Below are 25,247 nucleotides of genomic sequence, written 5' to 3'. Positions count from 1 at the left end.
TCCTATTAACCCTTGGACTTCCACTCCTGATATTTGTTTTGTCTATTTAGCGCATTCCCTGCCTTTCAAGAAGCAACTCATGCAAAAATTAACATTGCACACCTGTTGTACTATCTGTAGAGAGGTCGTAGAAACATCTAAAACTTGCAAAGTAAATTTCTAATAGCATGTGGAGCCAATGCCTTGTTTCTCTGTCTCAGCAGAACAGCCATTGCAAACCAATGGGGCAGGTCTGTCTGTACTTTCACAGGCGAAGGGATTTGTAAACTGCTGATGAATTCTATGTCAAAAAAAAGTGGTGACAAAGAAGCAGCTTCTATGAATCACAAAATGTCTACTGAACTAGCATGCGAAAAATACCTAACAGTCATAGGGTTAGGGTTCAAGCAACATTGTGAATTACATGACCTCTATCTATTTGGAGATTTTTCTTACATTGCGTTCACAAAAATTGCAGGTTCATGGTACTTTCCCACATTCAAGCTGTTTTTCATGCACGAAAAGCTCCTGGACATTGCAGGACCGAACCTTTCATAAACATGGAACATGGTACAGTGTATTCATTGATCAACAGTCAACTGGCTCTAACGTAAATGGCATTGAAATCAGAGATGTGAGAGGGAGCTCGTGTCACAATGTTAAAGTGGCATTGCCACCAATTCCTTGGTTTTCCATGCTCCCTGCCTAGTGAATCCTTTAACATTTCTGGTATTTGAGATGTGCAGTGTACCAATGCAGCCTAACACTATTTATACAGAGCTGATGTGCATCAGTAAGGCTGAACAGGTAACTTACATTACACACATTATGTATATTTGCATTTACAAAACAGACCTGAGTTGTCACCAACAGCTTACCGCCATCTTAAAAAAAAGTGTACAGTCAAACCTCGATATGTCAAATGTGGATATATTGAATTATTGTGTAGATCAAACGCTTGCTATATCATGTAGAAAATCACATGTGTTTTTAATTTTTTATTTCGAATGGGGTTGGGCGTAAAATGGATATATCGAGCTCCGCCACCCCAGACCACGTGCGCTCTGTTGACAGGTGGTGAGCTTTCCCGCAACGCCCTCCAAGATAGCGATGGCACGATGGCCATTCCCGAGTGCTGCGCACTATAGCTGCGCACATCCGTAGCGGCGTACACACGCGGCGGCTTGGCTTGTTCGACAACGTCAACGACGCATTGCACTTGCTGCACTGACTCCTCCTCGGTGCCACGCTCTGCGCGTCGTGAGGACTGGCAGTTTGCATCCACAAAGACGCGCGACAGCACGCGCTCACTGGGCTCACTCATAGACACCTTGGCAGACACCACTTCATACTTTTGTCATTGACAGTGTTTCAAAATGCTTCGATTGACAGACGTGGAGATCGCAGCAGAAGTAGCGGCCAAACGAAGACGCTGCCGAGGTCGATCTCGCAAGTGCCGATGTTGCCCCGCTCCCGACTTCAACTGGGGCTGTGGCTGCTTTGGCCCTTCTACGCCGCTACTGCGGCGCAATAGAGGGCACCAGCTTATCGCTTGTGGATCGTCTAGACTACGTTAAGGTGCATGTTTAAGCACGCGGTTGCCAATAAGAAGCAGGCTACAGTGCTGCAGTACTTTCAGCCAAATAAATAAGTACTTTGCGTGAAGCTTCAAGTGAGTATTTACTGCGAAACGATTGGGGATCGTTGTTCAGAGCACGCGTTTGGTTGCACTGCGTGCTCCCAACAATGATCCCCAATCGCACCCCATTGATTGATTTGAATCTTTTGACAAATTTTTATGTGATTTTATATATAGAATTCTGGCTATATAGAACTATTTCGCAGTCACTGTGCTGTTCTATATAATGAGGTTCAACTGTACATTCGTTGGCATTCTAAGTAACGGCAGAAACTTGGATGAAAACTAGAAAGCTTGAAACGAAGCGCTGCACAGCAAACCACGGAACAAAAAATGTTAGGTTTAACGTCTTAGAAACAGGAAGACATCAGTTTGGTTTAGAGAGAAAATGGAGGTAGTCAATATTATAGTTGATATTAAGAGGAAAAATGGAGCTGGGCAGGTCATGAACACATAAGGTGTATAACCGGTGGTCTATTATGAGTTATGGAATAGGTGCCAAAATAAGGGATAAGCACAGTTGACAACGGCACAGAATTAGGTGCTGTGATGAAATTCGCAAGCATAATTAAGATGGGGTCACCTGGTGTAAGACAGGGGTAATTGGAAACTGATGGGAGAGGCCTTCCTCCAGCTGTGAACATAAATGGGCTGATGATGATGATGATGGCAGTGAACAATGGCAAACATAAATACGTAGCACATATACTATGAATAGTGCATACCGTTCAAGAAAACTGCCACAGACATTTTTCTGTGGCCTTGTTAACTAGGAAAGTAAGTTCTTCTCGAGACCTCTCAAGCTGCAGGAAGTACCTTTTACCGAAGGACCTGTTTCAGAATTTTTTCTGCAACAACATTATTTTATATTATTTGAAGTTATCAGGACATTTAAGTGGGGATGAGGGTTTTAAAAAAAAGTTTCTTTTATTTGTTATCCTATCTTGATAAAAATTGGCATGGATGTGCATCATTGAAGGGATATCTCAAATCTACAAACAATTTAAGATATCTCATTTAGAAAGAAAGTTATGACAAAGTCCCACATTGTAGTTAGGTAATTTCTTATGGTTCATTATGGTAACTTAAAATTCAAATAGATACTTTTCAGAACTATGTGGTTCTTCTTAAAGGTCCACCCCACAGGCTAAAGCTAATTAAATGTCAATACATCTGTTTCATTGATCAGAAATAATTTTCAAACTTGGAAGGTAAGAATTAGCTTCGAGTAATTAGCTTGCTTATCAAATAATTACAATTGCATCAAGTTTATGAAAGAAAGAAAAGCTTTAGCCTATAGTTCAGTTGTTACTGAAAAGAATGATACCAAGTTTGTTTACATCCATTCATGAAAACTTCCTCAAGACATCTGCAAGGCAGAGGCACTTCACAAAAATAACAAAGCTGAGATAATCGCGTTCAAAATTTGGAGAGCATTTGCAATTTTATCTACTGAGCCTGTAAGAAAAAGAAAGGCTTTAGAATGAACCTCTATTCTTGCTGAACAAAATAAAACCAGATTTATTAAAATTGGTTCAGTCAGACATGACCAAAACATGCATACTGCAAAGGCACGTGCAAAAAAGAATGGTGAGTCACTTCATGGTGTTCAGCCACTTTTCAGCAGTCCTGGGCAGTAGTCCTGGCTCACATTGGGCTTGTCTCTTGGTCATCCTCCTCTTGAGCTTTTCGCTCTCTGTGTGCCCGTTGTTGGCCTTGCAGAGCCTCCTCTTGTCCTTCTCAAGGCTCCTTCGGATGAGGCAGCTCCCGGGGCTGTGCATCTGTGTGCAATCTCTTTTTAGTAGCGAAAGTGTGGTATATTATGCAAGTGTTATCAATGTGTCGTTCAAGTGTGCAAAAAATGCATCGTGTTTTTGCCGTATTCATATGGGCTTCCAGTTGGGAGAGGATAAGCAGAACCAATTTGTTTCGTTCAGCTCGAAGTGGTGGGCTAGGTCTGTCGCATTTGTTTATCAGACAAATTGTGTCGCGTTTTCTTTTTTTTTCGGGATCAGAGAAATGATTTTCTACGCACAGTAATTCAAGTTCGTTTGGGAAAAGCACTGCCGCAATATGTTGTAACGACCAGTGATGTGAAGGGAGGAAGTATTAGGGGATATCTGCGCGAAGTGGTTGATTCACTTCGTATGTTGAGTGTGCGGTTTTCCATGGAATATCTGTGCTCTGTGACAAGAAAAACACTGTATAAAGACTTAGTTGATACAATGTTGCCAATACCATTGTACAGGTCTGTAAACTGGGGAGGCCAAGGAGATGATGTACTGAAACGGGTGAAAAAAATGCCAGTTAGACCCTCTCAAAAAACGTTTTTCTTTAAGCTACACACAAACACGCTACCCGTAAAAACATGGTTAGACGAAAAAGGAATATATGTGCCATGGACAGTAAACTGCTTACTTTGTAAAAAGCCAGAGACCATTGAACACGTTTTCATCGATTGCTGGGACCCAACATTTCATTGGGATATCTTACAACGTACACTTAAAAAAGAACTACCGATCACACCTCTTGGTATTCGATATTTGCCAACCGATAACGAAGGAGGAGTTCCGTACGATATGTTTATGCTCCTTGGCCTCCACAGTCTGTGGAAAACGAGAATGGCAGTGCGACACTCGGATGTCGATACCCGTCCGACGAGAATAAACTTCATCGAAAGTGTCGCGTATATTCGGGCAATATATCGTGCCCAGAGTGAGCCCCCCGAGTGGGTGGCTATTCTTGATGAACTGATCAAGCTGAAGCGATTTTAATATATAATGTTAGCCAAAGTGTGGTTGACATGTTTTGGCATTTGAATGTGTTCTTGGTTTGTGCTGCAAACAGGCAATAAAGAAAAAAAAAAAAAGGCTGTAGCCAAGCTGTCCTGCAATCGTTCGCTGGTTGAAACATAAAACTGCTTCTGCAACAGCCCTTTCCACAGCAAGCAGAGGCTCGTGTGTATTTTTGGAGCTTTGACTCCAGATAACAGTGTGCAGGCACTCAATCGCATTTTGGGTCATCCCATCAGCACAGCTGTGCAAGAGGGCACAGTCACCCAGCCTTGCCAAGACTGGCTCCATAGCAGTACGGGCAAAGGCTGGCAGTGGACTTTCGTGGGGTGGTGGTTTTTCATGACTGGCCAGTTCATGGTTACAAACGCACCATGAACTGGAACCTTCTGGACAGCGACTGTGGTCTGGGGCATCATCTGTGGATGTCATATGGAACAGTGTGGCATTCACTGCCTTCTGCGTGGCTGGGACCTCATGCTTTTGGCTCCCCAGAGCATATCCATAACATGCTGCGATCTTCTTGACCTTGCGCTTCCTTTTTCTCCTGCAAGGTGTGGAGAGCAGTCCCCATCCACTTGTGAACATGGTTGAGGCAGTATTTTTTTCTCTATGTCAGTATATCCATAGACGCCCTCTTTTTTCAAAGCATAGAATGTGTAGCTGTCACCATCTGAAAGGATGGTTGTATAGCTCAGCCCATTCTTTTCTACGGAGTGCCTGAGCAGAATCAGGGCTGCCTCAACCTCCACCCGTCTGGCACTGCAGTCTATACTTTTTAGGCACTTGTGGTTGACTGCCATGTCACCATAGCTATCATAACTTGGGTCAGGTGCCCTCTGACAGCCACGGTAGTACCTAGACAACACAACGTGGTCTAACACCAGGCTCGTGTACAGTTCAGTGATGCAGCCAACGGCAATGTTGGATTTGTGTCCACAAGTCTTCCACGTGCCGTCAAAAATGATGTCAACATTCCCAACCGGACTGAGGAAGTCCATGTAGAGGGTATTGACCACCTCTACACTTGCCATTTCTGTGGCTGTAGCAGCTGCTTGGCAAGCTACCATTATGGTGTCCATATGTCCCCTGAAGGTTTTATGATGAAGGCCATGGTGGGAAAGGTTCAGGGTGGCACAGAAGTCCGCAAGCGCAGTCACTCCCTTGCCAATGCTCTGGATACCTTTCACGGCACTTACGTTTATTCCAAAGGGCATGATCGCAGATGGGTCGTCGACTCGTGGTGACAAAAAGTGGTGCTCGGCAAAATCACAACCAGAGCACATGATATCCAGCTTTGCTGCCAGGCCATACTGACTCTTGTTGCACTTAGAGAACTGTAGACTGTCTGTCCCGCACTTGTTACACGTAGCAGTAGCAAAAAATTTTTACATCTCTCTCGTGTCGACGATGAGGAACTCCGTGTCACAATCGTTGTCTTCGTCACTTGCCATGATGTCTAGCAGGTTGAACTTCCATGAAGTCGCCGAAATCTCTGCCAAGGAAGATTTCACATTTTTTTGCACATTCTTTGCATTCTGCACACTGTAAAACAGTGTCCATGCACTCCGCGCGCGAACTTGGCCTGGGCATGTCATTGTAAATGCGCTCAGCGCACGAGTTTGCTCCAGCAGCATCAAGCGGCTACAAATGGGCTTGTGATGGCATCGAAGTCAACATTGTTGAGCATGGCCCAGCAGTACTGACCACAGAAGAAACAGCCGGCGGCGCCACCAAAGTTGCGATTTTCACTGACGCGATGTTCTTGTTCCAAGCGCGTCTCTTTTTGCTGCACGCTTTCTGTGTGATTACTTTCAAACGGGCATCGCGGGCCATCGAAGCACATGAAACAAAACAAATTCTGCAACACGGGTAGAGCAACCAAGAACTCACGCGGTTAAACTCAATGGCAACGAGAATGAGCTCGCAAACACAAAGGGAAAAGTTTTGTAGTGAAATTAAAGCAATTTATTACAGTTCTGCAGTGAGGTAGCTGAATCATATATCTGTGATTAACATGTTTGCCTGTTCTCTTCCAGAATTGGGAGCACATGTCTCCCATGACTAGACAAAAAAAAAAGACAACTTTTGCAGGAATGGAATGGTGGCACCACCCTTTGTATTAGCAGTGGCACACAATGCACATTTTTGATATTGTCCTAATGGACGGCACCACCGTTTCATTGCAGTGAAATTTGTTTTTGTGCCTGGTGTCACCGTGCATTATGCACATTGATTTATTGTGGACAGAACAGGCAGGATTAAACTGCATAAACTGCAAAGCATCAGCTTTCTATAAAATTTGAGCTCAAACAAGCGGTTGGCTTAACCAGAACAGTTTTGATGACCTGGTACGCTTATTTACACAGCATTCAGTATGTCTGCTTTATGTAGTGTACTCCTCGTCAACGATTTTAATGAAGAAGGTGATATGCAGAAGGCTTTCTGTCTTGCCCTGTTCCTATTTGAACAAATTTCGTCCTGTGGTTTCCCATGTGTCCCAAGTTTTAATGCAGTCAAACCCTGCTGTAACAAACTTAGATGTAATGAATTATTGGATATAAGGAAGTAAATCTAAAATTTATTTGGCTATACTTTATTTAAGAAAGTATTTCGCAAATCATAATAAAACTTCAAATGTAATATGTTCAAGACAATATTGGTTACAATGAAGTAAATACTTCATTGTGACCAAATATTCAAATATGTGGTCAAACATTCTGCAAGAGCAACTTGAAACTGCATATTTAGGTGTCTGTGATCGTTATGGCTAGTGGCTTGGCCTGGCTGGCTCGTGTCCCACAAGCCAACATGCCAGTCCCCCATGGTCATCGCACCAATCACACAGTTGTGTATTAACAGTGGTGCGAAGTGCGTGTTTGTAACTCAATGTTTTATCATAGTTTAGGTGCCACACATCAGCACAACCAGCCTTCAACAGGCGTCAAAACTGACAGAGACGCTTTATTGCCCTATTTGGAGCATCATGCTGGTATTTCTTTTCTCATAGACTCAATCAAGAACTTCTTTCCTGCTGATATCGGAGTGTATAGCTATAACGAATATTGGATATAATGAAGGCATTTTCATGTCAAATGAAATTCATTGTAACAAGGTTCATATGTAAAACTTCAGATGCATTTAATGTGTATCAATTTAATTGGTATGAAGTACATTAATAGACACTGTTTCCCGAACCTTGCTTCACATTCACATTTGTGCATCCCAGGCTTTTGTCTGGAGCTGCAAAAATAGAATCTGTTTTGGTGCAACTGCTGTAGTAACAGCAGTACTCACACGACTGTCATAAATTGTCATTTGACATGTTAATTTGGGACTTGCTCCTCACTGTGGCAGGTGTTATAAGTGGATCGCAATCCTTTTTATTCGCTCGATGCTTGATATAACCTTAATATAACGAACCTCAATTTAATGAAATGCATGATGTAACAAACTGTTTCCATGTCCTGATCTTAGTTTAATTGAAAATCATGTACAGTGAAACCTCGTTAAATTGTAGTTGGCCGGAGCTCGAAAAAAGTATGTACTAAACAGTAGTACTCCTTAACCGAAATAACATGAGATCGCCCACTTACCTGTCAAAAACGGAAGTGCAATGAAAGGGGGAAAAGAACATGCAGTATTTATTCACTTCGCATGACAAAAGTATTATTTTCGTTTGATGCCATGGTGGCCTAGCAGCAACGATAGAGGCCTCAAGCTTACTGAAGCTGCGAGCCAGCTTTTCAGCCAGACCCCTCTTCTTGGCAAACACTCACACCGAAGATTCCTCGATGTTCTCCATGCACGTGGGCGGTCGCACTGCAGAAGTCACGAGGCGCCTTCTTCATTACGCGGTGCTGTTCTCGTCACGACGATTTCATTCATGAGGCTGATGTAGTGCGCAGCTTCTGCTACTGTCAGGCCTGAATTGCCCGTGCTGTTGCTTTCCTTGTCATCCTCATCACTGTCGCTAGTCGACACTTCGGCAACGATGGCAAAAAGTCAAACCTCGTAGCCGACATCTCTTCGCGATCGCAGAAGCACTGCTGAGCAACTTCTTCGCATTCCAAATGCCACATACCGTTGTCAACAGTAGATCCCTGTCGCGTGCCAGCACTGACTTCTTCATGTCACGTTCGATAGCACGAACGATGTCTAATTTTTCTTCTATGCTGAGCACCCAGTGTCTTTTTTATCTGAGCTTCGGCACGATGCCACTAGGCTCTCTGGCACGGTGCCAAAATGATGTTGATGTGGCTTCACGCACAAACGCACAGGGCGCATGGAGGCGGTTCTGAACTGTGAGGCTTGTTGTTCTGCCGGGCCACCCGATAAAGACAACACACCGCCGTGTTTGCGTAACAAAAAGTGGAAACACTACGGGCTAACCAATATGTATGCAATAAGCTGGTACAGTTTATGCAGATACAAAACACATTATGTTCAATGGCCGCTGAGTCGGGGATTTGACTTCACTACTTTTAAAACTAAACGACTGTTTTAACGGGTACGGTTTAATGAGTTTTTACTGTAATTCTTCTTTCCTTTTTTTTTTTTCTGCAATTTAACGGAGTAATTTCATCGCACGGGTTCAAATTAACAAAGCTTTTGGCCATCTCAGGCATGGACTTGAAGCCTGTGTGTCTGGTAGGTCTATAAAAAAACTATAAAAATGTCCGCCAAGTAAGAAGCTATTTGAAAGCGTTGTTCCACATGAGAAGTTCGAGCGGCAAGAACGCTAAGTGTGCGTTGGGATGCAGTATGCAGGCAACAGCACTGCACCAGCTGTCACGTAACAACTTGCGGATGCTGCGGGGTGCACGACAGCTTGCAGCGCTTCGGGAAACACAATATCAAAAACATGAATATAACAAAGTAAATCTAATTTGCTCCTCATCATATAAGGAATTTATGTTTATAATTAATGTTCAATATAACAAAGTAGTTTCATATCAGATAGAATTTTGCTACAACAACGGTAGTGCTATGTAAAATGTGAGTGTGTCATGATGTGTTTAAACTGTAATAGAAAGCAGGGGAGGGGGACTTGGCTGTGTCGTGTGAAAGAAAATGCTTTTGCACAGTCTACCACCAATGCTCTGACCTGGAACACATTCGTTGCAGGTGCAGCTCTGTGTACCGCGTAGCCTCAGCCTGCAGACGCAGGCAGCCCTTGCCGAGGCCCTTCTCTCTCGCGTGGGTGTCGGTGCCCTGAGCGTCACTCACCAGGCCATTTGTGCTCTGTATGCCTACAACACCACGTCGGGCGTAGTCGTTGACCTGGGAGCGCGCATCGACATCCTGCCAATAGCTGATGGTTGGTGTTTTTTCCTCCTCATCTCTCTCTCTCTCTTCCTCCTCGTTCATGAATGGTCAAGTTGTATTGCTTTGCGTTGCTTGTTTCCTACTCATCTTTATCTTGAGTGCCCTAATGAGTGCAAACGTATGCGTTATGTTACCTTGTCAGTAGTATCCATGATAAGGTAGGGGTGTGAAAATACTTGTATATCACCGAATCAAATGGTGAACGTTCAAATGATTCGATTCTCGAATCGAATATCTACTGTTCGATTTCTCGAATATTTAATATATTAGGTGTAGAGACCCATGCAGTGTCCCGTGCACAGCAGAGCGCCTCGCGCTCGCCACCGCCCAAGAGTGTGTTTCACTTCATTCTCGGTACAAAAGGATCACCGAGCATGGCACAGACGGGCTGCCCCAGGTGGCGCAGTAGCAGACTGCACACACGCAGCGTGATGCTGGGCCCGCCTGTGTCGGTAGAAGGTTTAGCCGGGGGTCGAATGAAATACTAATGCGACATCAACGAAGGGAGAGGCAACAAAAGCAACACTTATTTCATAAAGTGCTAAAGCATGTACAAAGATTGGACCGATTAGCCCAGATAGGCAAGCAGATCGTATTGGATACGCAGTGATGAACTTCACATCGCTTCAACAACCATCGATCTAAACTACACATTATCTCAGCAACGATCGGCGATGAGTCACCTTTACTAACATATTAACAGGCATTCTGCATTGGCTTGCAGCCCGTTGCCACATTGCCTAGACCATTAGGCCTAGTCGGCGTCACAGTTTGGTGTCGAATCGATGCAGATTTATTCACAGTAGCCACACAACACTCGGTAAGCCAACAAACCGCCTATATCGGGCTTTCTGGCCGCTTGTGGAATAAAGTCCTAACTAATAATTGGGGATTCATCATCTTTGACATACGCCGCACACAAGGAATGGCTGATGCAGACAGTGCTAGGTTGCAACTAAAAGATTTCTTGGGGCTACATGTGACATAAATACCAGTGCAGTTAAACTTTAGAAGGAAACGTGATAAACGCAAACAAAAAATGATGTACTGAAAAGCAACTTTTGAGTCGTATCATTTACAGTGAATGTTCTACATGAGGAAAGAAAAGCCACTTTCCACTGCATCTAAGAAGAAAACTTAAGTGCCTTAAGAAAAAGGATGAGCTACAAACATTCTTATAGCCGCTCGAACAGCGTTTAATGAGGCGTTGAAACGTTCCAAATGGCATTATTTTCAACTTACCCTACCAAATTTTTTAAAATGAGAACCTCAGAAGTTCTGGGACTTCTTGAATCAAAAGAAGTCTGTTGACAAGGTACAACTCAATAATGTTCGTATTGTTGGCAAGGAGGCCATCTCGGAACATTTTAACATTTTCACAGCATGTTTTCCGTCCCTTCTGAAACAGTTAGTCACACCCCTGTATCGGTCTCTGATCTCAAGGATATTGTATCACTACAAGGTGTTGGGCTATGCTTCTTAACATGAAGACTAAGGCATCACCTGGCCCTAATGGTCATCCAAATGGTCTGATGGTCTTCCATTTCTGCTACGCGGAAATGCTCACCCCATTTCCTGCATGCATTTTCTTTTGCATTCATATCATCTGTGGATCTACCGGCTGACTGGCAAATGGCACATGTGGTGCCCATACGCAAGAAAAGTGACACATCGCTGATTTCAAATTATCGTCCTATATCTCTGACTTCTTTGAGCTCCAAGATGCTTGAACAAATTGTCGCTAATTACATAATCAAGCTTTCAACAAATAGTAACTTTCTCTCCTCTTTTCAACATGGCTTTAGGAAGGGCTTTTCTGACATAATAGTTCAGCGGAAACCCACAAGGTGGAGAGAAGTAATTAATAAAGGGAAAATTAGACATCCACCTAAACGTGTAGCTAAGTGCTACAAAGGAAACCCAAACGGGTTCCTCAAAAGGAAAGCTTCACAGTTGAAGAAAAATTTGTCCTGGATGGAACATTCGCCCTAGACGAAACACCAGCCTCATGATTGGTTGGTTTTGCATGCATGCAATGCTCTTGAAACATGAAACTTTCAGGACACATGTAATCTTGTGTGTTGCTTACAAATATGCAATTAAGTTTTTTCTAAAGTAAATAAAAAAAAACTAGTTACTATTTTCATTGCGTTAAATATTTGGCATGTGACTTGCAAAAAACGTACTACAACAGGATAGCTAAAAGTAAGTAAGTATGTTCCTGGATGTTCAAATACTGCAAGTTAGCTTCTTGGATGTTTGTATCTGTACTTTAGCCAAAGTTGTGAAATTCTAAAGTTGCATGCAGCTTTACAAATGTGAATTCTTGTCGGTGATTTCTACGAGGTTTCAAAATATTTCAGGGTCCTAAGACACTACATCATAGCTTTGTGCACTCTCTGACTCGCCTGCATTCAGGGAAAAAAAGAATGACAACAGTTGGATGAGTAGAAGGGACACAGTTCTGATTCCAATATTAGAGACTTTAAAAAAGCTGTAGTTGAGAAAAAAAGAACTAGGGAAATGTTAATTTCAAGCTTCAAAACCGGGAAATAATAATTACAATATAATTAAAAACGCAAAATTATTCCGCTGATGTTGACATTGGGCGCACGTATAGGCCCCTAACAGAATCTCAAAATGCACCAGCACGAACCCGTGTACGCGCGAGAGGCACTTGAATATAGGCATCGGCACATCGTCTGCGGTCTCCAAAGCAAACTTACACGCGGGGATAGAGTGCAAGGATCAGCTTCGCCAGCTACGTTATTGCTGATGCGGTATGAGATTGCGCGACACAGTGACTTATGCCCGGTGTGATCTTGTCAGCTCGTTTGAACCTTGGAATAACCGCCTCCTCTTTCTTGCCGTAGGAAGCAGAAACGGCTTGCACTTCGCTTTTTGCGGACGCATGTTCAGTTTCAAATGTCCTTTTTTTTTTTTTTCTGAGGGTCAATTTGTCGCTTACGTTCGTAATACAATGAACAAAGAAACGGCGTATCACCGGTTTTCAAAGCGACCCACTGCCAGGCGGAACTTTGAGCTTTCGAATGATACCAAGATGGGGACGCTCAGTGCCGGGAAACATGAGAAATAGCTCCGTGAACTCCGGTGTTCCGGCCTGACTTTGTGATCGTTTCTCGCCGTCCGCGCTGCCAAAATAATTTTTTTAAGACACTTGCAGTGCGTTTCGAAGCAAGTCATTTTGAGAAGGTGTAGATTAGGCATTAGAGATGCCAAAACAAGTACTGAAAAATAATTCTTTTTTTCGCGCTTTTCAGTTTTTAAGACCCGCGTGTCCCCCCTTAAACAGCACTGACTCAATTGATCTGATTAATTTTTTATCTGTTAATTTCACAACAGAGATGTCAGCGTTTTGTTTGTTTTCTTCTGGATGCATGTATATATTTTTTTGTAATTTTAGCACTCCTGCTTGGCCCTGCTAGGACCTGCAGTATTTTGTAAATAAATAAATATGAATAAATACATAAAACACAAATAAAGAATAAAGAATGCCTGTCTAGAAGGCCCCAGTCTGTAAGCATCCCAGTAAACTGCGATAATATTTAAACAATGCAGCACTTGAAAACATAAGATATATAAAAACGAGGGTCAATACAACACCAGAAAAGGGCATGAGCATGTTCACCCAGTGAGGAAATCTGTTTTTTTTTTTTTGCAAGTAACATACAAATTTCCAGGTGAGTGATCACTGACCGGAAGTAAAGAAATGCTTCCTAATTTGTTGAATGCTCGATAAAAAAAATTTCTCCTAGTGAAATGTACTCTGCTGTCCGTAATGTTTACATGCTGAAGTTATTAATTACGCAGCTTCCTAATGTTTCTTCTTTCCTCGACTGAAGCTCATCTTATTATAGTTTAAGCACAATGAATAAATATTGCAAGCATTTATTCATATTTATTCATTGTGCTTAAACTATATTTTGTACTTAATCCCTGCCCACACTGTCATGGCAATATTCTTCAATTTTACAGCAAAGGGGCTAAGTTCACCGACTGCTTTTGTGCATCGGCGAGACTAATATCAATATCAACATGTGTCTGAGTCCCGAATTCGCTTTGAGACGCAGTTTTTTCAATGACTTGAGACATTGTTAACTGAACAAGAAGCACACAGGACATAATGCTTCTTGTTCTTGTCCCACGTCCTTTTAGCATTAGTTAACAATGTCTTTAAGCTCAAATGAAACATCAACTGGCCCTAGTATCTTCTCTAATGATGAATCGTTATAAAATAATTGTTACCTTATGTATATGTGATTTGAATAGAAAACAACTTTATGCATGTGTGTGTTTTGTTTTTTTAATACCGGTAATCCACAATTTTTTTTCTCACCTCACATTACACTGGCTCCACATTGGAGGTCGGCCATTGTTGCATTAGTTGCCCATGCAACAATTCGTAGCAGTCAAGCAGTAGTCATAGTGCTTCCGGTTTCCAGTCGCCATTTCGCCTTCGTATGCGTTTGTTCGGGTGAGATGGGATTGTTGTTCACGTGTACATCTACAGTACGCCACACCGCAGAGGCAATGGTGGTGGCATGTTTCAAGATGCTTACAATATCACATAAACGTTTTTGAGAGGCCAACGGCAGCGGCCCAACAATGCTGCCATCTGAAGTAACTGACAGTGTGTTGGAGGGCGAGGCCTTCGATGGATTCGAGTGAAGTGAAATAAATGTTGATTTCGCGCACCTAAGAGAAGCATTGGTTGTTTTATTCTGATAGAATTTGCAGCTCCTCTGAAATTTTGTTTACAGAAGTTAAATGCTTTGAAATGGTTGAGTACAGCATTTCAGTATAAGTGTACTAGCGCGCATTATTGTGTCTTATGCACAGGTGCATGTTATACACTTTTTTTTTTTTTGAAACTCTGAAGAAGTATAGGGTGCACCTTAAACAAAGCTGCAACTTATACACTGCAATATATAGTACTCCCAAAGGGCATGAGAACTTCCTTATACAGCTTCGCTGTCTTTGATGTATCAATTATCAGATTGGCATACATCTGGGAAAGATTCTTGTTTTTAATTGCTTTTAGACTTTAGTGTCTTATAGATTTTTGTTGCTGCATATTTCTCATATCTGTCCTTTTTCACTCTGTACTGCCTGATGCCTATTATTTTTCCTACCGATTAAGACTAGTGAAGTCACCGTTTTTTGCAACTTTTATCCCAGCATCATAGAGTCTTGTATGTTCGTCATTTTGGAAAATATCTGACCGAAGCTAGTTCGATGCTCTTTAACCCCCAAGCCTGACCTGTACTCATCCTACCAATATGTGCCAATATCGCCAAGGGCAAGTCTGACTCGTTCGCGCTGCAGTTTCCAATGCCTTAATCACCATGAGCGCCTGTCCATCGTACATGTTCTTCTTTTAGTCCGCATCTTTATAGCGCTGTTTTTCTTCAAGTATGTTAAACCAACTCGGCCACATCAAGCTTCTGCTGCTTCAGATTTCTTCTACCCTGGCCTCCTTCCCGTCTTCACGAGATAGTGCCTGTCCGTCGTACAGGTCATGTGTCTGCTCATCCCACTGCCTACTACTGGGCACTCATGCATACTTTTCCTACATTTGTTTTGCTGTCATGTGCTGACAGAATGTTATAAAAAGTTTTATGCATTGGCCAAAAAAATGTCTTTCCCAAACTGTGGTTTGTTATTCGATGTTTTTATTAAGTGAAAGAAATAAAACAATTTTTTTGTTGTTGTTGTTGAGCACATCATGTGCAAACTTCTGAAAAGTAAAAATAAAAATCAGAGATTCTTTGCAATTTTTCATGAAACCTTTTGGGAGTTAAAAGGGTTAAGTGTCTGTGATGTACATCGTCTGTGCAGTAGTTTCATCTGCAATACTTTGCAGGATATATTGTGGAAGGCGGTGTGTCCCGGTTGCCTCACGGAGCCCAGCAGCTGACGCAGCAGTTGCGGCAAGCGCTCGCCCAGAAGCAGCTCAGGTTATTACTGATATTCATAATTTATCTGTACTACTCTCTTGTGCAAGTCTTTCAGTACTATTGAATCTTGGTAATGTATTACATCATCATCATCATCATCGCCCTATTTATGTCCACTGCAGGATGAGGCCTATGATGGCTTCGAGTGAAGTGAACTGCCGCAGACTTGACACAGGTTTCTTAAGGGTACTGCTCAGGCTGTAGAGGGATGGCGAACTGGGCAAATTAGAACTCGTACTCATTCAGAAACTCTGAACTACACTCTCCATTGTTCTAAGAAGTTTGTCCGCAACATTGTATTAAAAAAAAATGATGCCGTTATATGTGCCCAAAACACAATCTGATTAAGAGACACGCCGTAGCAGGGAATTCCAGAATAATTTGAACCACCTGGTGTCTAAGGTGCACTTAAATTTAAATACACGGGTGTTTTCGCCCCGATGAAAGTGCGGCTGCAGTGGCCGGGATTCAATCCTGTGACCTTGTGCTTAGCAGCCAAATGCCATAGCCAACATTGAATTTAAGAGCCTTATTTTCTAATACTGTATGTACATTGTTTTTTACTTTCTTACTATGTTCATGACAACCACAGAAAGCCAACAGACAATGACAGCAAGGAAAGCATAGGGAGAATTATTTATTTAATTGAAATGTAAAAATAAAATAAATGAAAATGAAATTGGACAGAACAACTGGCCACAAGTGACATACGAACACACGTTTTCGCATTATTCATGCAATGCTCTTACCGATTGAGCTACCACGGTGCTATTTTCCCATCAACTTCCTTTGGCATTTTTGTTTTACTTCGAAGTATTCTTTGTATGTTAATGTACAGCTGATTTATTTTGCTTTGAATTGGTTTTGTATGCTACATTGTCGTCGGCTGTAATTTTGAAGTTTCAGCAGGGGTCATTGCTGTGAAACGTCTATTTTACCATTTCTTTATTATTTTTTCTAACTTCTCTTTTTCTTACAGGAAGGGTGGGCGTTAGTCGGTTTGTTGCCTCTTGCTTCCCTTTCTCAGCTTGTACCCAATGGATCTAAGTAAACATTATTATTATTATTATTATTATTATTATTATTATTATTATTATTATTATTATTATTATTATTTATATTAAGGAGCATGCAAATGGATAAGGACAACAAAAGAAAAAGAGCAGTTGTCCTGTTCTCAGTTGCCCTTATCCATTCTCATGCTGATTACAGTGATCATGCTGTATTGTCGAATCTTGATTGAATAAATACGGAAATAATGAATTATCAGATATAACAAAAGAAATATAAATCATTTCTCATCGATTTCGGTATGTAACGAATATATGCTTATAACAAATATTGGATGTCACAAACTTATTTTTGTGATGAATGCAACTTGGTCATAACGAGGTTCAACTGTTCAGAACTGTGTCAGGAATGCAGTGCACCCAGCTTGGCTGTCAATCTCCTAGGCTGTGGAATGAAGCCAACCATGTAGTCACGTACGAGCCAACGATTCGCAAGACGATCCTCTCACAAGATGATCCTGGCCATGCCCTTGCCCTGTGGTCACACAAAGTCATGCCCGTGTGATCCCTTTCTGAGAATTGTCATTCCATGAACAGGAAGCTTTGTTTGGGTTGACTTTGTAGAGATGTGAATGGAGGGATTTTGCTATCTCATTAAAAATTTTGCAGAAAAAAAATTGTCAGGACCCCCTGTGAGTGTCCTTATCTTAATGCACCCCTTAATGAAGTCTGACAAAGCTTGTTGTTGAGCGAGTTAGTGCTTAGGTGCTATGGCCTAGTCGGCGCAAGAAAGAAAATATGGACACGAGCAAAAACATGGTCATGGACAAATGACTTGGCGCTGCTCTTTGTGTTCGTGTTTGTGTGTTTTTGTTCGTGCCCACATTCCTCTCGCCGGCTATACCATGACACCGATTATTATTTGTCTATTGATCGTCCTTTAATGCCGCACATTTAATGGTCTCCCACTACTGACAAAATTATGACTTTAAGGCAGCTGGCTAACATATTCGTGAATATCTTAAATAATCCTTTCTGCAAAGTGATATGGGGCAGTATCTCTCAACTTTCTGCAATTTAATGCCATCTTTGCTTTTTCGTATAAGCACAGTGCACAGGGCTTTTGATAGAGCATGGCAGGCAGGCATCCTAATCTGCAAGGTTATTCATACACCCTAAGCAGAAAAGGAGAGAACACAGAGCACCCATAGAATTTCTCACTCAGGCCATCAATCCTGGGAGCCTTCCCTTTAGCTAACGAGGCAATGGTTGCTTCTATCAACTTCATTGCTTTCATACTAACTTGGTTGCCGCAGCAATGGTGCAATTGAATTCTTCAACTGCAGCTTCACCATAGACTGCTTTATGGCTCTGGCACTCTTATATTTCCCTGGGTGCACTTCCATAATTATATAGACATGTTCTATATTCTATAGACATGTTTTTTGCCGCAATTTAACACACACAAAAGGAAGACACATAAAGACAATAACTATAATTATAGCTTGATCACTAACAATTAATATCTGTAGCCAATCATTACCAATTGTACTGTACCTCGAACACTTTCTTGGGTAGAGCATGCTGGCACTCATCACGAAGCAACTGACTGCAGAGCTGTTGTGCCAATTACCTACAAGTGTAGCTGCCAACTCTCTCAAACTTGTCACAGAGATTACAAATTTAAATTCATTTTGTGAATTTAAGAATGTTATGTCAAGTTTTACGAAAAATAGATTCTCTTTGCAAAACTGCTTTAAAGGTACTGAAGGATGGAGCGAGCAAGATTGAAGGAAAAAAATGCACGCAAGGTAGAGATCGGCATGGTGCCTGCTCTGCCATTTTTTGGCAATGCAGGGCACTAAACAGAAGGCTATTTGCTTCAACCACGCTTGTTCAGACAACTTCCTGAAGCAGGCTAAATTAGCAAAAGCAAAGTCGCTGAAAAAGTCTGATCTAAAAGCACTGTACAGTCGCCGACTGATTTTTCGGACTCCAAAAATTCGGACATGCTCGATTATTCAGTCTGCTTCGCGGCACTGCCATTTTCCCCATAGACCATAATGTATAACAATTGCCGAAAGTTCGGACACCTTGCAACCTCTCGTCTGATTTTTCGCACTCTCCTTGAGCCAACTCAATCGAGAGCACCATGTACCGACTCTGACCGGCGCATGGTTTGACTTGCTGAACGCCATTTTTGTTTTGAATGGAGCCTCCTTGCTGCGCCACGAAGTGGTGCTACTAAAAATTTCGCTCATCATCATCGTTTCTGCCTGGTTCGATAGAGTTGCTACAGCTGTTCTGGTCTCAGCTTAGTAAGCCATGTCAAGACAATCCAGCAGCTGATTTGTTTGTTTATTCGTGCACGACACTCCGAGTAGGCCACGTTTTTCGTTTGTGCGACTGGTGTCAGTGTGACGGCGTGGTGGTGTTTGCTTTGTGTGCTGTGTCGAGGTTGCGGTGATCCAACGCGGCATACGGAAACATCGCGTCAAGTGTCTAATGGCGCCGACAGCGCCCGCGCAGACTGCGCTGGGGCATGCCGGCAAGCAGGTGCCGGGAGTCCTAGGATTTGTCGCCTTCCGATGTGCTCCCTACTGACGCCGAAAATGTTCTATGGAGACCTGTGCAGTGGTTGCATTGCAATTCCGGAGACCATCTCATTTGACAGTTTCACAAGTGCTGACACTGCTGTACTGACATGCACAGAACTCGACGACGGCGAAATCATTCATCAGGTTCCTGCTGCACCGCTGGATGATGACTCCGAGTCGGAAGATGACGCACCATTGCTACACTGCCGTCGCATGCGGAGTGTGTACAAGCAGTGACTGTGCTTTCAGCCACCCATAGTGACCGTACTACCCTCTCCGAGTTTCAGGCTTATCTGATTGCACATAAACAGAACATGCAACAGCGCATTCACGATTTCTTCAAGCCTACTGCTGAGCCCAAATAAGTGCATGGAAATAAAGGATTCCTTTCTCTTTTTTTTTTTCTTACTCTGCTTTTTCAGACACCTGTTTATTCGGACATTTCCGCAGTCCCCATGAGGTCCGAATAAACGGTCGGCGACTGTATTGCTTCTAAGTCTCAGCTGTGTCTAGTTTGCTGCTCCTTACGTTATGCAAATACTAGGGGTGTGCAAATAGGGAAATATTTGATTTTGAATCGAATAGTGAACGTGCAGATGTGAGTGCAGATGCTTCAACAGCCGTCAATCTAACCCGTACGCATGATATCACGACCGATCACCAACGAGCCACCCGTAGGAACATATTTGCAAAAAGCTTTCCGCAAGAATTGGCGGCCTGTTATCACAATGGTCAGCGGCAAATTTTCTTCACAGCCAAACCATTGGCCACACTGTCTAGCCTGTTAGGACTAAAGTTACGGTTACCAAATTAACACAGATCTATTCACAGCGGTAGCGTGACCCTCAGAAAGTTGACAAACCGTTTCCCCAACGAAAGCAAGTGCACATGATGACTGTTGCATGCTCGCGGCTGCTATCCTTGTGAAATACCGTACGGTGACCCCTCGTTCCAAACGCTGTTCGTAGGCACACAACGGTCTCTTTTCGTAGCTTAGAGCGACCTGTCACAAGAATAGCAGCTTTGGATTTACATGGTGGGCCCGAAAATATCATGCGACAGTGAGCTGACCCCCGGCTGCAGGTGCATTTACATGAACGGCAGATAGACAGGGCCAGAAAAATATGGGGGAGGGGATGTCGTGCAAATGCGCTGGGGGCCTCTGGACTTGAAAAATCTCTGCCGTCGGCACCAACCGCACCCGACACGTGCAGCACGAATGACCACACGAGGGGTGTGATGCACATTCCTTGCTTTTTCTCAGTCGTGTAGGTTGACCTTAATGAGCTGACGATAACCACAAAAACCACCTGCCGTAAAGATGGAAAGGGCTCTCATGTTTTCTGTAAGAAAACTTGATAGCAGAACTTTCGAAGTAATGCAAGATTGCCATTAAGCACAGTATGACCCACTGTTAAACTGAAAACCCCGCTAGTATTTAGGACAACTTCGTCATTTATTCAGCTTCAGAGGGAAAAAGCATTTGATTCTATTTGGCAGTAGCAGTAAACGTCACTTAGAAAAAAAAAATATTGCGCTACAGGCGCTCTATCAATAAAAAATTTTTTGCAGACCTTTTTATATGAACTGAGTTGTTATCAGTGCTGGCATACTAACTTGGTGTTCCCATTAGTAAGAGCAGAGCACATTGTTCATCTCGATTCATAAGTACCTAAATGTCTGATTGCTAGCAAGGTTATTGTAATGTGATTAGCCTCCTTAGCATGAGCAGCACTGTTTTATGCACAAAATTTGGAAGCATAAACGTTCGTGTTAAATTTTCTGATATTCAATTTGATAGTTGGCATTATTTTCTTGATTCGATTCAATATTGAATTCAAGATCTACTATTCGGTATTCGACACTCCTAGTAAATAGTTAAACCTCAATATAACAAACTTCAGTATAATGAAATTCTCTATGTAACAAACTATTTAATTTTTATAAGTTCTTGTCCATAGGGCAACTTGTATTTTGCACCTCAATATAGAGAACTATGTTTATGCATTATTTCAATATAATGAAATAGCACTGCTACCGCAAAGGAATACCGAGACAATAAATGGAAACTTCTTGGGATGCAGATGGTCAAATGGTTGAATCACATGCAACTGCTTGCGAATGCACCTCTCAAATCGCTCACCACGTAATCTAGAGCAGCGGCCAAAGCGGAGCAGCGTCAAGTCCAAAGGCGATAAGATGTTATCACGCCTGCATGCACGCTGTATGTTTTAAGTGCAAGTGAAAGCGTGCGAGGGCTAGTCGAGAAGGATGGTAGCCTGGTGAGTGCCACGTTCCCTTGCGAGCGAGGGGAAAGGTGTCAGGGGAGCAAGTTCGCGCTGACGCACTCAAGCATACACGTTTGTGGGAGCAGGTGCAAGTTGGCGCTCGTCTCCTTTTCTAGCTGGGCAGTGCGCATGGCTTTCAGTGTGGCTGAGCGCATATGCAGCCTGCATGCCCGGTTTTTGAGATGATCTGCCACATGTGCCACATGTGACGTGGCATCGTCCGCTGCATTCCCACGTGCTCAGTGCTAGAGGTTGCATAATTTCGAGTTTCAGAGACACTTTGAAGCGAGAGGCAAACAAAGCATTTGCTCCCCGCTGCCAGCGCTTTTCACGATAGCGTCGTCTCACTGCGTGCGATGCTGTCAGCCGTGGGGGCGGAGTGGACGTGAAAGTGTGGCTGGTTTCGCTATGTGCCACCGATGCGAAGATATTGTCGACATATCACAAAACCATGCGTTTCGTCGCCGACTCTCAAATTCAACAAAATGAGTTTTTTCTCATTCAAGTTTGCCTTTTCCAGTTGCTCGATAGCTCAGAAAATTTTGCGGTCTCTTCCATGTAAGAGAAATCCATCGGTGACTGTACTTATTTACATGAAAGATCAAATTTCTATGTAATGAAACTGCGATATAACAAAGCAAATTGCAGATTTTGCCAAGGTCGTTATACCGAGCAATAGTAAATAAAGTACATATGTGTCCCACAGAAGGCATGTCCGGGAAAACAAACAAAAATGCATGCTGCTTCCTTGCCCTCAGCCTCTTCCCCTTGTCATGTTCGTGAGTGCTTTTATGATTATTAAAGTTCGTAGGTTGGCGTGTATGCCTTCAAGTACTTACAAAGGCTTACTGTGCATAATATTGGGCCAGCTGTTGCGTCACTGCTTCACATCATTGGAGGAAATGGTCCTGCCACTTTGTATCGATAGCAATTTATAATTGCACGGTCACACTGGGTGTTCTTCGCGCAGCCTGTTTGGAGAGTTGGAGTTGTACCTGGTGCGCTGGGTGCAGCAACAGGTGTGCTATGTGGCACCCAACTACCGAGCAGAGTTCAATGCCTGCCACTGTGATCCTGCTGCCTACGAGTGCTGCCTGCCCCTGGGACACTTCTTCCAGCCACCCGCACCTCACATGTGAGTATCGCTCCCTTCACACGTCCTGGCCCTATCTTTTTTTTATGCGAAAACGTCAAATGGCCTACTGAGCGAAAAATACGGCGGTGTCAGTAGCAGCAGTGAAACGGCACACAACTTCCCACTGGCTGCAATGTCACGTCATGAGCGTGGGAGATGTGGTCGCGATGCTGGCTCTCCCTTGATTGCTCGGGCGTCGACGGAGCAGAGCTGACAAAAGGGCACACCTGCTGCCGCGGTATTTTGTGAGGAGAAAGGGCATAGCCGCAATGCAACATCACCCTCGCTCTTCCTTTCGGAAGCCTGTGTTATGTGCGCTTGACTGCGCAAGCTCTTGTTTCCGTTCTAACTGCGCCTTGGTAAGGCCAAATCAAAACGTGCCAAGCATCTCAACGCACTCGTTTGCCCACGAAGAGTTCAAAACTTGAAGGACCGCTCAGTAGCATTCAATTGGACATCAATGCTTTCACATTCACAACTAATAAGAAGTGCTTAGGTGCCCTCGGATTTTTGTTTTACAGCAGCAGTAATTAAGAAATGATAGTGGGTTTGCTCTGCCTATCCTTCCATCCATTTTGTTATGCCATCACCTTCATTATGCTGTGACTGTGTCACTCCGCAGTCGTCATGATGCTGCCATTGCCACTATTTTCGCCATGTAGTCATCATCATCAATGGCTTGTCATCGCCTCTGCCTCTGTCACATTTTCAATGTTGCATGCAGCTGAGGGCATTTGTGGGAACGGGGAAGGTGCATAGAACAGGCAATTGATGATCTGTTAAGGAAAATCTAAGGAAAAGTAAGTGCAGTAAAGGCTGGAAGAGGGTTTGGTGGGTGGGGGTGAGGTCGGGAAATTTTACACGCAATGTTCTACTGATACAGTGGAACCCACTTATAATGATACTGGTTTTAACAATATATCGGTTATAACAATGAGACGCTACTGCACTATCAACTTTTGTATGTTTTCCATGGTGAAACAGCCCACTTACTACAGTGCCCTGATGCCGCATTATCGGTTATAACGATGAAGTCTGGCTGCTGGGTGTCCGAGCCGAAAGTAGTGAAATGTGAAATCCTTGAAAGGAAAACAAGAAATTTGAGCCGTTGCATGATGGGCCTCTGCTCCAACAGCCACCGCATGCTCATTTTTCAGCCATCTCCGTGCGGCTCTCTCCCGTCGCCTTTCCACCCCTCCGAACGTGAATGGGCTACGCCCATACCTCTACGCCGCTCCACCCTCCGAAACACCAATAGACCGTGTCAACTGCGCCACTCGCAGATTGCTCGTATGTTGCTCACTGGTTCCTCATTCAGCGCAGTTCTGCAAACAGCTTAATCACTCGCGTTCGCCTTTGTTGGTTGCGTCGAAATCGTTCCTGGCCATGCAATTTCTCATTCTCGCTTGACTCGCCGCCGAAACGGAACATGGCTCATCCACCCGCTGATCATCAGCAATACACGACGTTGCCGGTGAAAAGAAAGCACATGGCTGTAGATTTGGAAACTAAGTGCTTCTAACCAATGAGGAGACGACCATCACGAAGTGCTTGCGTCAGATAGTGACAGCGACGACGGCAGCGATTACACTGTAGGATAGGCTGCCTCAATGTTGTTTTCACAGGAGGCCCGGCAAATGATTCAGTGCCTCCAGGGCTTCGTTTTAACAAGGAAACTTCCGCTGCACTAGGTGGAGCACTTGGGTGCCTTGGAGAAGGATGTCAGCAAGCTTCGCGTAAAGCATGCATGGCTGACGGACGTAGTCTTTTCTCGTGCAAGCCAGTGAGAAGTACATGGCAAGATGCTTGTGGTGATCTCTCCTCAGCGTTTCTTCTGGATTTGTCAAGCTGACAGACTGCTGCGGCAGCCTTCTCGCAATTTTAAAAGGCCCCTGTTGGGGCCACCAATGCGATGCCTGAATGGAGCTCACATATCGCTTGCCACCCGTGACAATCCTTTGCAGTTGTTATAGCAGTGCCATTGTTTAACGCCGACAACCGCAGCTTGTTTCACGTGATCGGAGCACCCAGGAAGCACTTCTTGGAAGCCACACGCCGACACTCGTGGGCAGCGCGTGAAGGTGGGGAGAGGGTAGAGGGGCACGAAATGGAGAGTTCACCTCCAAGGAGGCTTGGGAAAACAGAGCACGCGTGCAAAGGGGCCGGAGGTCATCGTTATTTCGCCTCGCGGTGGTGGGTTTACGCCATGCGTTCGCTGTAACCAATCGGCAGGGCTCTAAGACATGCGTTATACGTGCAATTTTATGCCATTTAAATTATGTGTATTTTGACAGCTGTACGGCTCGCGTTTGTTTTAAATGAAAGTTTGTCTTTCTATCTTTTATCTGTCAGTTATATGTGGGCTTGACTGTATGACACACATTTGAATCTAATTTGAATTGCACACCACGGTGATGTTCAGTAGGCAGAGCATTGTGAGCACGTCCCACGCCGCCATGGCCTTCGCAGTGCAAGGCATTGAAGATTGAGCAAGAGCACTC

At 43.6% G+C, this 25,247-nt stretch overlaps 1 protein-coding gene across 1 annotated transcript in view; it reads left to right on the top strand.

Moving 5' to 3' along the window:
• LOC126529667 (uncharacterized) overlaps positions 1–25,247 on the top strand; it is a 246,707-nt gene that overhangs the window by 204,284 nt on the left and 17,176 nt on the right. The window contains exons 17-19 of the mRNA XM_055069943.2: positions 9,538–9,730; positions 15,623–15,716; positions 22,582–22,746. Of these exons, the coding sequence (XP_054925918.1) occupies positions 9,538–9,730; positions 15,623–15,716; positions 22,582–22,746 (452 nt within the window). The remainder of the gene's footprint in view (positions 1–9,537; positions 9,731–15,622; positions 15,717–22,581; positions 22,747–25,247) is intronic.

The sequence above is a fragment of the Dermacentor andersoni genome, chromosome 9 (genome assembly GCF_023375885.2).
Source record: "Dermacentor andersoni chromosome 9, qqDerAnde1_hic_scaffold, whole genome shotgun sequence".
Lineage (NCBI taxonomy): Eukaryota > Metazoa > Arthropoda > Arachnida > Ixodida > Ixodidae > Dermacentor > Dermacentor andersoni.
The sequence above is the reverse complement of the archived record's forward strand: the minus strand, read 5'-3'. Positions and strand labels throughout refer to the sequence as shown.